This window comes from Equus caballus, chromosome 10 (assembly GCF_041296265.1).
Source record: "Equus caballus isolate H_3958 breed thoroughbred chromosome 10, TB-T2T, whole genome shotgun sequence".
Taxonomy (NCBI): domain Eukaryota; kingdom Metazoa; phylum Chordata; class Mammalia; order Perissodactyla; family Equidae; genus Equus; species Equus caballus.
Window position 1 is genome coordinate 19,768,531 of NC_091693.1, and position 12,071 is coordinate 19,780,601.

Below are 12,071 nucleotides of genomic sequence, written 5' to 3' on the forward strand. Positions count from 1 at the left end.
TCTTTAAAGGTAGGTTATCAAGAACTCTGAAGCCAGACTGCCCACCTCTGCCTCTCATTTTCTGCGAAACCTGGAGCATCTGTGCCTCAACTTCCCCATCTAGAAAACGAGAAGAATAATAGACTATTAGCACAATGCCTCTGGCCCATGGCAATTGCTTCCTAAGATTCTGCTTCCTAAGAGTTTCTTAAATAATAAATTAGTATCCAGTTATAGATCTACAGTGCCCAACCCAGTAGGCATTAGCCCGATGTGGCGATTTAAATTTAAATCTAACAAAATTAAATAAAGTTAATTCTGGTCCTCAGTCGCACAGGCCACATTTCAAGCGCCAGCGGCTACCGCAGTGGACAGCGTACATATGGCACATTTCCATCACAGCGGAAAGTTCTATTGGACAGCGCTGTTGCAGAGAGAAAATCAGCAAAAGGGCTTTTTTCCCAGTAAACTATTATCTGAGACACAGGGAACAATTTTCATTAAACTTCAAAAAGCTCAAGGGCAATGCCCGCCCCTCACAAAGATGGCGGCGTCGCCCGCCCCGCAAAAAGATGGCCGCAACCACCCCGGATACAGCCACGCGGTCCCCACACCCAACATGATCCTAGCCCCGCAGAATCATGCCCGCCTCCCTATAACTCTCGCGATAATGTAGACCGGGCTCAAGGCTGACCACGCCTTCCCGACGTGAATTAGCGCGCCAGTGCAGGGACGCCCTGACTATCGCGAGACAGCGTCCGCGGCTTCCCTCCCCTCTGCCCTTAACCATCATGGCGGCGTCGGCGCCGTCTCCGAATTGCGTGTTTGGTGAGGGCCGCCCGTCAATCAGAGTGGCGCCCAAGGCACCGCCCCAAACCCTGCTGCCCCTCCCCCTTTCGTCACTTCCTCTCTAGCCCCTGCGCAGCCGATAAGGAAACCCGGGCGCCGCGCGGCTTTCCTTTTTTTCCGGCGGCCGGGAAGATGGCGGACATTCAGGTGCGGGTTCAGGGCTGGCGCCTCCGCTTATTGTTAGCCCGGGGCGTCCTCGATCGCCCGGGGGTCCACTCGAGCAGAGGACGCGTGTCTGCGTTAATCTCGACCGGCGCCTCTTGCACCCTGGGGGCTCCGCACATGGAGGCTCATGCCTTTTAGAAGTTGTCTTGTTAAGCGTCCCGGTTTCCGGGGTGGTTTTCTGCAGGCCGTGGGCCTTGGGGTTAATCCTTTTGAGTATAAGGGTTCATCCGGGGAGCCCCTCGTTTGGGTATTAATTCTGCAGCCGTATATCTCAGCTAAGGAGCGAATCCCGGGTAGGGGTCCTGGTTTCTCGCAGCATAATTTATGCTGAGCGGTGTCCCGGGTGTTAGCGGGATGGTTCTGTCCCTATGGGTTCTCAGGGGTGACTTCTGCAGGCGGTGGGAGGTGTTTTGGAGCGTGAGCGCTGAAGTGACCCCCAGGTTCAGGGCTGAGTGTGAATGAGGAGTGGATTTGTGGTGAGAGTGTCTTAGAGGGTCATTCTGGGTCCTTGGGCCCTGGAGGAGCGTTTGGGGAGTCCGTGCTGGAGAGGAAGGATTTGGGGGTTCCTAGAAGGCTTCCAGACCTGGTGGCTGACAGCTCGCGATTTACCAGCTCACCAGCTCCCTCCTCCTCGCAGACCGAGCGCGCCTACCAGAAGCAGCCGACTATCTTTCAAAATAAGAAGAGGGTCCTGCTGGGAGAGACTGCCAAGGAGAAGCTCCCGCGATACTACAAGAACATCGGGCTGGGCTTCAAGACGCCCAAGGAGGTAGGGGGACTCTCAGAGGAAAGAGTGAGCCCCACGTGTGCCCCGGCTGAGTTGCCCTGCCCACCTCTGCGTGACTGCTCCCGGGGCTGCTGGGAATTGTAGTTCTTGTCCCTGAGGCCACGCCCCCTTTTCTTTCCAGGAACTACCTGTTGGAGGCTCACTCTTTCCTCTTCTTTTTCAGGCCATTGAGGGCACCTACATTGACAAGAAATGCCCGTTTACCGGTAATGTCTCCATCCGAGGGCGGATCCTGTCTGGTAAGTGGGCACCTCTGGGGGCCTCCTGGGTTTGGGGGGGCTGGGGACATGCGGACTCCTGGTTCCAGGGGTCACTGGCAGATGATGTCTGTCCTCACGATGGTGTGCAGATGCCTGCCACGGGCACTGCTGAGAAAGCCGCTTGGCACAGCTAATGCCAGAAACAGAGCTCTGCAGCTCCCGATTCCTGGCATGCCCTGGGCGCTCCAAGGCTCCTCCTCCTCGGGTTGGGGGGAGCGCCTGACCACAGTCTGTCCCCTCCCCGCCAGGTGTGGTGACCAAGATGAAGATGCAGAGGACCATTGTCATCCGTCGAGACTACCTCCACTACATCCGGAAGTACAACCGCTTTGAGAAGCGCCACAAGAACATGTCCGTGCACCTGTCCCCCTGCTTCAGGTGAGCACCGGGGTCCCCCAGGTGGCCCAGGCCAGCCAACCTCCGAGGCAGAGAGGAAGGGCTGGTCTGCGCTCGAGTCTGAGTGACATGGGGCCTGACCGGGGCTTGCCAGGATGCCCTGGCTGCGGGGGGAGGTAGAAAGCTCTTGGGAACGGGGGCAATGACGAGGCTGCTATAAGCAGGCCACCATCCTTGGGAACCTCGAGTTTTGTGTCAGATGGAGAGGACCTGCCCCGAGAAGTCCGGGCAGGTTAGTATCCTCTCCAGCATTGGGCTGGGCACGCGCCTTGCACATAGTTTGTGCTCAATGAATAATGGCTAGGAGGCAGATGGAACTGGACATGTGAGGCTCTCCTCTGGGGGCTCCCCTCACCCCCCCCGTGGTGACACACCGGCTGCCCGCCTCCACAGGGACGTCCAGATTGGCGACATTGTCACAGTGGGCGAGTGCCGGCCCCTAAGCAAGACCGTGCGCTTCAATGTGCTCAAGGTCACCAAGGCCGCCGGCACCAAGAAGCAGTTCCAGAAGTTCTGAGACGATGCCTGCCTGCTCCCCCAAACAAAATAAAGTTATTTTCTCAGCCACAGGCCAGGCTCGGGGTGTCTGCCCTTCTTGGGGGAGGGGACTGCCTGGGAATTGAGCAAGAGGTTGAGGTGAAGGAGGGGTTCGTTTTCATTCTCTGGGGGCACAAGGATGGGAATGGGAGCCACATTCTGCCTCTGGCTCTCATCTGCGGGTGAAGACAAAAGCCGTGTTGGGATGCTGCCCTTCTCTCTGCGTCTTCTCTTGGTGTCGAAATAAATAAGTTGTTCTACCTGTCGTCGAACTGCCCCCCCCCCCCCCCCCAGTCTCTGGGGAGGAAGTGAGTGAGGGCGGAGGCTCCTGGGTTCTCTAGACTGGTCTAGGCCCTTTCTGGCCTCCGTGGGGACGGGAGGAGGAAGAGCCACACTCTGGGCCTCTTGGGGGGTTGGGTGGGCTCGACAGGTCCACAGTCGCCTGGCTCTGCACTATGGGGGTTTTCGACCTGGGCCTCCTTGTCTCCCCAGACAGGGACAGGGTGGGCCAGGGAAATAACGCAGGTGCTCTCCCCTGTGAGCCCCACTGCCCCCACCTAAGTGGACATGATGCCGGGTCACAGATGAGCAGACTCATCCAGGGGGCGAGTTCTCTGCCCAAAGTCCTAGGGAACAGCTGGGCTCCAGGCCTCAGGTTCTGGAAACCTTTTGCCTGAAAAATCCAAGTAAGGAAATTGGCCTCGAGAGCAAGTCTGCCCGGGAGGCCACCCTGGAGCCCCCCTGGAACCCAGCTCGGCCAGGCGGGGTTGCGGGCTGCTCAGAAACGGGTAGGGAGGCCCTGGAAGTGGGACCCATGGGGAGTAAGGGAGGGAGGGACAGCCGGGGTGGCGGGGGGCACCTTGGGTGAGGAGAGACATGGGAGATGGGAGAGTGGGGACAGGGCCAGGCAAAGTTAGGGTAAGATAATGGACAGCCAGACAGCGACCTTGAGCCTCAGAGGAAAACGGGAGAGGTTGACAGTTAGGAGGGGGACCTTGAGTGCCAGATACAGAAATGAGAGAATCAAGGCAGACGGCTCAGCTGGACACCGAGCAGGGACCCAAACCGCAGGTAGGGACGAACCGTCAGATTTCAGAAACAGATGGACCTCGAGCATCGCTTCGTTAGAGATGACAGGCAGGAGGCGGCAGGTGTAGACTGGAGAAGTCAGAGACGACAGGGAGAGGAGGCGAGGACCTGTGGGAGCCGAGGGCAGAGACGGAGGCGCAGAGGCAGAGGGGGATGCTGGAGGCACCCCTCGGGCTTCACCCCTCCGGCCCGGCGCTGCTGGTGCCCCCAGGTCCCTGCCCCCCATGCCTGTACCAGGGACCGAGGCACAGCACTGGTACAAGGGTTGGGAGACAGGGCCGTGGGGAGAGACGAGCCGCTGCTGCCTCCACGGACGGACGCCGCCTCTGGACCGGCCCGGCGGCTCCTTTTTACCCAGGCCCAGCGAGGGCGGGGGTTCCTGCCAGAGGAAGTGGGGCCGCATCAAAGAGGGCAGGAAGGGGCAGGGACGGGTCAGGAGGGGGCGCCGCCCGGAGTTTCAGCCTGCGAGCGCGCCCCACCCCGTGCCGGAGGGCTGGAGACCCTGAGAGAGGGGGACAGAGATGGGGGAGTAAGAGATCCCGAGAGGAGAAGGGAACCGAGCCCCAGGAGGGAGGGGATGGAGATCCCAGAGGGAGGGGGCTGGAGACCCAGAGAAGGATGGAGGCTGCTCGAGCGGCCCCCCCTGCCGCAGGTGTTTCCGTTCGGGGTGGGGACGCCGTGTTTACAACAACAACAGCCCAGCTCCCCTGTTTCCTCCCGGCGGTCACTGGGGCGTCTCCTTGGCACCCCATCGCATCAGGCTACCTGGTCTCGGGTGGGGCATGTGCCTGGCGTGTGTTGGGGGCCACCTCTGATGAGCCCAATGGGTCCAGAGACCAAGGAGAGACCTCCGGCCTGGCCCCAGTTCTCACCTGAGGAGTGGGTGACGCTGTGTCTGCCCTTCTGGGAGCCGGGTGACAGACAAGAGAGAGAATCCCGGGCCGGGGCACAGCCTCCTGTTTCCCCCTCCGCCCTCTGCCCCCTGCTCTCCCCTCCCTTCCTCTGGCTGCCTGCCCCCGCGCCCCCAGATCTGCGCCTCCCGCCTCCTGTGCCTCGGCTGGGAGGCCTATCCGCGCCTCAGTCTCCAATTCTCACCCACCTCCTGCCACTTGCACAGCCTCCGACCCTCCCAATCACTGCTCCCGGCTCCGTGTCCTGCACAGGTGTCGCCTGTTGATGGTGTGTTCGCATGTGTGTTGTGCAAATCGTGTACGACAGCATCTTTACTAGTTTCCCTGTTGACCCTGGAGCTCCAGGGGCAGAGATCCCCGCACCCCCAGCGCCTGGAACAGTTGTAAACACTCTGACCTGTTGAGCTGAGCGAATGAATTCACTTCAAGTCCAATCCCCACGTTCTCACAGGGCGGGCTTAACCCCCGGGTTCAGGGTGTGGAGGAACCAGAAGCAGTGGACGTGAGCAGAGTCCTCCCCGTGTGAGCGTGGAGACTGCTGGCTCTGTTCCGAATTCTAGTCCTGTCGCTCGACAGCTGCGTGACCTTGGACGGGGAACTCCCCCAACCACAGAGCCTCAGTTTTCTGATCTGTAAAATGGGTTCTTGCCTGCCTGCCCCACTGGGAGGATGAAACGGGCTCACGTGTGTTAATGGGATAGAACTCGTTCTAGGAAGTGATATTTCTTAGCAAAGTAAGTATCCTGGAGCCCTGAGCCTGCGGTTAGAGAAGGGCCCAGGGGTGGCTAGGGTCTAGCAGGTCCTGGGTCCCTTCAGGCAGGCCCAAGGACAAGAGGCCTTGGCAGGTGGCCCCAGAGGTATTACATGGTTGTGGAGTCCTGGGTCTATTATAGCAAGCCCTGCTGGTTTGGCATGGGATCTGGAGTCTGTCTTAGCATGCTTCTGGAATATTCTGTCGCATGCCTCTCCTAGGAGGCCCCGGTGGCATTGCCATTTTGCAAAGAACTTAGCTCCAGGCACAGTTTCATAGCAGGGTCCTGGGTTTACGATGACAGCAGGGGTCAAGCCTCTGACATGACAAAAGGCAGATCTTGGTGGGACCATAGCGTCTCATGACCCTGTGCTTGTCACAGCAGGCCCCAAGGTCTGGAGGGGAGTCCAGGGAAATGGAATCGAGTGTCTGCCGTGGGCATTCGCGCCGCCCTGAGCCCCTCATGGGCAAACCCCAGGGTCTAGCATTACAGCAGGTCCCAGCTCTAGTACATATTACAACAGACACCTGTGGAGTGTTTCAGGGGCGGCAATAGATCCTGCTAGAACGTTCTAGCAGGACACTAAGGCCATTCTCGAAGAGTTTTGGGGGCATCTCGGACCAGCCCAGGGTCATGCATTATTGTCTGCATTCATTCCACAAATATTTACTGTGCTGGCGTCTGGGGATGTGAGAGTGAGCAAGACAGATCAGGGCCCGGCGTCTGAGAGCCCACGATCCAGGGTGACCCTGGAGGGGGGCATTAAGGGGAACAGGTGTCACTCCTGTCCCCTACTGTGTGCCCCGTGCCAACCCTTTGACTCGCCGAAGCCTCTGTGCTGAGGTAGGCGCCGTTATCATCCTCCTTTTGCAGAGAAAGAAACCGAGGCTCAGAACAGCTCACCTGGAAGAAGCCGGATTGGATTCCGAATGCGGTGTGATTGCCTCCTGGGGTCAGTAGGGGGCACCACGGGGTAGGTGCCGAGGGGAGAGACGGATGTGCGGGCGACACCGGTGCAGGAGCACAGCTCAGAGCCGCCTGTGGCCATTTATAGCACACAGACCCCAGGGGCCGCGGCAGCTTCCTGGGCGAGCTCCCCGCACCGTGAGAACCGTGGTTGAGAGGGACCTACGCGTCGTTTAATGCTCTGCCTGAATGTCTTGAAATTGGAACAAGGGGCCCCAGGTTTTCATTTGGCATCGGGCCCACAGAATAGGAAGCGGTCCTGCCACAGTCTCGCCATGGCTTTACAGTGGGCCCCTGGGGACGTGAGAACAGGACCCTGGGGATAAGATAGGAGATAGTGGATGCTGTCAATGAGCCCCGAGACACAGCAGGGCCTCAGGCACCCTAAAGGGATTGCTTCCCGGTGGGCATTAAGGGACCTCGAGGGCTTTTCCTTTTGAAGCTGGAAGGAGGGACATTGGGGGAGTGTTTGGGGAGACCTCTGAGAGGCCTCTTGGCTAAACCCTGGGGCCACATGACAGGAGAGAGAAGGGGTGAGAATGGGGAGGTTCTAGCCGGGGCAAGGGAGGGTGTCCTTGGTGACCGTGGTAGGCTGGGTAATGGCCCCCCGAAGTCTTCTATGCCCTAATTCCCCCAAACCTGTAAATATGTGACCTTGTATGATAAAAGGAACCTTGCAGAGGTGATTAAACTCAGGACCTTGAGATGGGAGATGATCCTGGAACATAATCACAAGGGTCCTGAGAAAAGGGAGGGGGGAGGGTCAGAGTCAGAGAGAGAGGTAAGGGTGGACACAGGGGACAGAGAGGAGAGAAGGTGCCAGGCTGCTGGCGTTGAAGCTGGAGGACGGGGCCACGCGCTGAGGGATGCAGGCGGCGCTAGAAGCTGGAAGAGGCCAGGAAAGGGACTCGCCCCTGGAGCCTACAGAAGGAGCCAGCCCTGGGGACCATTTCGGGTGTCTGACCTCCGGAACTGTAAGATCACACATTCGTGCTGCTTTAAGCCACTGAGTTTGTGGTCACGGGTTACAGCAGCAACAGGATACTAATGCAGTGATCCAGGCCCGGTGCAGATGGCGCCGGAGCAGCATCCTGGGAGGCAGGTTTTCCCAGAGCCCCACAGGACACTTGGGTGGTTCCGGGACACAGCGGAGCAGCCTCTTGGTATGTCCTCATGCGACCCTGAAGACTTCATGGTGTGGCTAAGGGGCATTCTTTTTTTTTTTTTTTTTTAGGAAGATTAGCCCTGAGCTAACATCTGCTGCCAAACCTTCTCTTTTTTGCTGAGGAAGACTGGCCCTGAGCTAACATCCGTGCCCATCTTCCTCCACTTTATATGTGGGATGCCTACCACAGCATGGCTTGCCAAGCGGTGCCACGTCTGCACCCAGGATCCAAATTGGCGGAACCCCAGGCCGCCGAAGCAGAACGTGCGAACTTAACCACTGCACCACCAGGCCGGCCCTAACTAACAGGCATTCTAATTGGGTCCTGGCAGGGCCCAGAGGACTTAGAGGGGACACCCCAACGCCATTTTGGTGACCCTCAAGGCCACATCAGGGAAGACTGTACCCGTTTCATTGGGGTCCAGGGGTCCTCTGAGCGCACAGTGGGGAGAGTGTTGCCAGGTCCTGGGGACGTTTTATCAGGAACTTCAAAGGACTTTTTGGCAGGACCCAGTGGGTATTAGCATAGGGTCCTGAGAGGTGTGGAAGTGACAGCGGATGAGATTATCGCCGGACCCAGGACACCCAGAAGAGATGCCCAGAGATGTCTGAGGCAGGAGCTGAAGGTCAGCTGAGCCAGATGTGAGCGTCACAGATGGACCTGGGGCCACGCATTAGGGTCCTGGGAGCATGGTGGCAGGAGCCCAAGGACTTGTCATCAGGGCTCTAGTGGCGTTACTTTAGGCACTAAAATTATTTAGTTATTTAGGCGTTATCTAGGCAATAGAGAAGACTCCTGGGGGCATTTTAACCGTCAGGGTGGGACCCAGGCTATCTAAAGCTCTCAGGGCCCCCAGGGCGAGGGAGCCTGAGGCTTGCCAAACGTGGGGCGGGGTATGGAAGGCGTGTGATGCCGAGTTCCTGGGAAACGGGTGAGGTTTCTTGCCAGAGAGGGAGGTTACAGCAGGTGCCGGAGGGTCTGTCTAATTGTTTCTATCTGCTTTTCTGCCTATCTGTTTATCTCTGTCTGTATGTCTGTCTACTGGTCCATCTTTGTGTCTGTCTGCTTTGCCTATCTACCTCTTTCTTTTTCTTTTTTTTCTCTTTGTTTTTCTTTTTTTTTAGAAGTTGTGAAAGCTTTTTTTTTTAAAGATTTTTTAAAATTTTTTTCCTTTTTCTCCCCAAAGCCCCCCAGTACATAGTTGTATATTCTTCGTTGTGGGTCCTTCTAGTTGTGGCATGTGGGACGCTGCCTCAGTGTTGCCTGATGAGTGGCGTCGTGTCTGCGCCCAGGATCCAAACTGGCGAAACCCCGGGCCGCTGAAGCGGAGCACGTGAACTTAACCGCTCGGCCACGGGGCCGGCCTCTCCCTCCTTATATTTCTATCTATCATCATCTATATACTTATCTGTCTGTCTGCCTGCCTACGTACCTGTCTATTTTTCTGTCTGTCTATCTATTTATCTGTCTATCTACCTGCCTATCTGTCTGTCTGTCTGTCTGTCTGGGTGACTACCTGTCCATCTGTGCATCTATCTGTCTGCCTGCCTCCCTACCTGTTTGTCTATTTCTTTCTTTCTTTCTTTTTCTCTTTCTTTTTTTTCTTTCTTTTTCTTTCTTTCTTTCTTTCTTTCTTTCTTTCTTTCTTTCTTTCTTTCTTTCTTTCTTTCTTTTTCTCTTTCTTTCTTTCTTTTTCTTTCTTTCTTTCTATCTATCATTTTTCTATCATCTATCTATCTGTCTATCATCTATCTATCTGTCTATCTACCTCCCTCCCTCTGTGTCTGTCTGTCTGTCTGTCTGTCTTTCGTGGGTAGGTCCGGGCCTGGTGAGGGACAATAACAGAGAGAACCCGGGAGTGGGTTTGGGGACACCGTTCAGCTTTACAGCAGAAACTGCAGGGCCACGCAGAGAAGGGTCTGGGGCTGAGGCCCTCGGGCCGTCCTGGAGCCAGGGCAGCACGGTTAGGGGAGGGCTCAGGACTGGTTTAGCTGAATTCCAGGGGTGGAGTGGCTGACTCTGTGGGACATCAGCATAGGCTCCTGAAGATATCATTACTGGGTCTCAGGACACTCTCAGAGGATCGAAGAAGCATGAGAGTGGGGCCCTGAGATTATTGGAGACCCAGGGGCAGGGTGGGGGCCTCTGGCGATGGTCCTGCAGGACTCCAGGGGCACTGGCATTAGAGCCGGTTATCACGGCAGAGTGAGGGATGCAGTGCGGCTCTGGGGGCAGTGCCCGCCTGGCGCTGGGGTCTTGAGACCATCCTAATGGGCAACAGGCCTCAGAGTGGACGACAGGGACATTATGTTAGGGCTCAGGGAGCATTTAGATGAGTTCTGGGGCATCTTAAAGTGAATCACAAGTGGGGCCCCAGGTTTTCAAGCTTCTAGGAAAAGTCTAGCAGGTCCTGGGAGGCATCGTCACAGGATGGTGGGCACTATAAATCAGGGCCCAAGGAATGCCCCAGTAGGGACCTGAGAGCCTTTAAAATAAAAGCCCAGGGGCTGCTGGAAGAGTGCCCCGGAGACATAGCCGGATCCCTAGAGACAAAGAGGGGACAGCTGGGCATGACAGATTCCTCAGGGTATTTTAGGAAAGACCAACAGGTGCTGTAACAGGATTCATGGGACGTGAAAGCAGGAGCCTTCAGATCATTCTAGGGGGACCCTTGGCTGGGCCAGTGGATATTCTAGCAGGACCCAAGGAAAGTGACGAAAGAGCACAGATTTACCACCTCTAATGGTTCATTTCATGTACCCACTTGGCTGGGCTGCAGCGTCCAGATGTTTGATCAAACATTACTCTGGATGTTTCTGTGAGGGTATTTTTGGATGAGATTTACACTGAAATCAGCGGACTCTGAGTAAAGCAGACTGCCTTCCATAACGCGGGTGGGCCGCATTCAATCAGTTGAAGGCCTGAATAGAAGAAAGAACTGACGTCCCCCAAAGGAAGAGGGAATTCTGCCACCTTTGAGTTTTATCTGCAACGTCAGCTCTTCCTGGCTCTCCAGCCTTTGGACTTGAACTGCAGCTCTTTCCTGAGGCCCCAGCCTGCCGGCCACCCTATCAGATTTTGGACTCGGCAAGCCTGTACGACCACGTGAGCTAATTCCTTGAAATAAGTCTCTTTCTATATGTGCATATACACATCCCGTTGATTCTGTTTCTCCAGAGAACCCTGACTAATGCATCATATGAGCTAGCAACCCCAAAGAAGTGGAAATAGCTATTCAAACAAACACTTGTACTGGCCGGCCCGGTGGCCCAGTGGTTAAGTTCAAGCGCTCCGCTTCAGCAGTCCAGAATTCACTGGTTCGGATCCTGGGCACAGACCTACACGCCACTCATCAAGCCGTGCCATGGCGGTGTCCCACATAGAAGAGCTAGAATGACCTACAACTAGGATATACAACTATGTGCTGGGGCTTTGGGGAAAAAGAAAAAAGGGAAAAAAAAAGAGGAAAATTGGCAACAGATGTTAGCTCAGGGCCAATCTTCCTCACCAAAAAAAAAAAAAGCATACTTAGGGGCCGGTCCCATAGCAGAGTGGTTAAGTTTGCACACTCCGCTTTGGCAGCCCAGTTCAGATCCTGGGCACGGACATGGATCCATCTGGAATCTTGCCGGTTCGGGTCCTGGGTGCAGACATGGCACCACTCATCAGGCCATGCTGAGGCGGTATCCTACATGTGGGTCCCACTAGAAGGACCCACAACTGAAAAAAAAAAAAAAGCAACTATGTACTGGGGGGATTTGGGGAGAAAAAGCAGACTTAAAAAAAGAAAAACTTGAGCCGGCCCAGTGGCACAGTGGTCACTTCGCACGTTCTGCATCCGTGGCCCAGGGTTCACCAGTTAGGCTCCCTTGCAGACATGGCACCACTTGGCATGCCATGCTGTGGCAGGTGTCCCACATAGAAAGGAGAGGAAGATGGGCACGAATGTTAGCTCAGGGCCAGTCTTCCTCAGCAAAAAGAGGAGGATTGGCAGCAGTTAACTCAAGGCTAATCTTCCTCAAAAAAACCCCCAAAAACCCAAAAGCAAACCAAAAAAACTTGTACAAAAATGTTCACAGCAGCATTATTCATCATAGCCAAAAAGTAGAAGCAACCAAAATGTCCATCCACTGATGACTGGGTAAACAAGATGTGGCAGATCTGTAAAATGGAATAGTATTCACCCATGAAAAGGAATGAAGCTGACACATGTT

The 12,071-nt window shown here is 55.9% G+C and overlaps 1 protein-coding gene, 1 long non-coding RNA gene and 2 other non-coding genes across 4 annotated transcripts; 2 read left to right on the top strand and 2 right to left on the bottom strand.

The window, feature by feature from the left end:
* The first annotated feature begins 727 nt into the window (after positions 1-727).
* Positions 728-3,005, top strand: RPS11 (ribosomal protein S11). The gene is made up of 5 exons (XM_001491984.5): positions 728-975; positions 1,631-1,762; positions 1,944-2,019; positions 2,289-2,418; positions 2,830-3,005. The coding sequence occupies exons 1-5, from the start codon at positions 961-963 to the stop codon at positions 2,951-2,953; spliced, it is 477 nt and encodes a 158-aa protein (XP_001492034.1). The 5' UTR covers positions 728-960; the 3' UTR covers positions 2,954-3,005.
* LOC111775527 (small nucleolar RNA SNORD35) lies at positions 2,096-2,183 on the top strand. Its single transcript, XR_002811234.1, has one exon. It is a non-coding gene; the product is annotated as a small nucleolar RNA SNORD35 (small nucleolar RNA).
* LOC138915940 (uncharacterized) lies at positions 2,289-4,278 on the bottom strand. The gene is made up of 2 exons (XR_011422450.1): positions 4,057-4,278; positions 2,289-3,646 (listed from the first exon to the last, which is right to left on the bottom strand). It is a non-coding gene; the product is annotated as an uncharacterized lncRNA (long non-coding RNA).
* MIR150 (microRNA mir-150) lies at positions 4,276-4,340 on the bottom strand. Its single transcript, NR_032890.1, has one exon. It is a non-coding gene; the product is annotated as a microRNA mir-150 (primary transcript).
* Between the last annotated feature and the right edge of the window lie 7,731 nt (positions 4,341-12,071).

Bases quoted from the DNA above. Each gene is read 5' to 3' on its own strand.
- RPS11 (XM_001491984.5), top strand. The intron at 1,763-1,943 runs GTAGGGGGACTC...CTTCTTTTTCAG, and splicing joins GCTTCAAGACGCCCAAGGAG to GCCATTGAGGGCACCTACAT. The intron at 2,020-2,288 runs GTAAGTGGGCAC...CCTCCCCGCCAG, and splicing joins CCGAGGGCGGATCCTGTCTG to GTGTGGTGACCAAGATGAAG.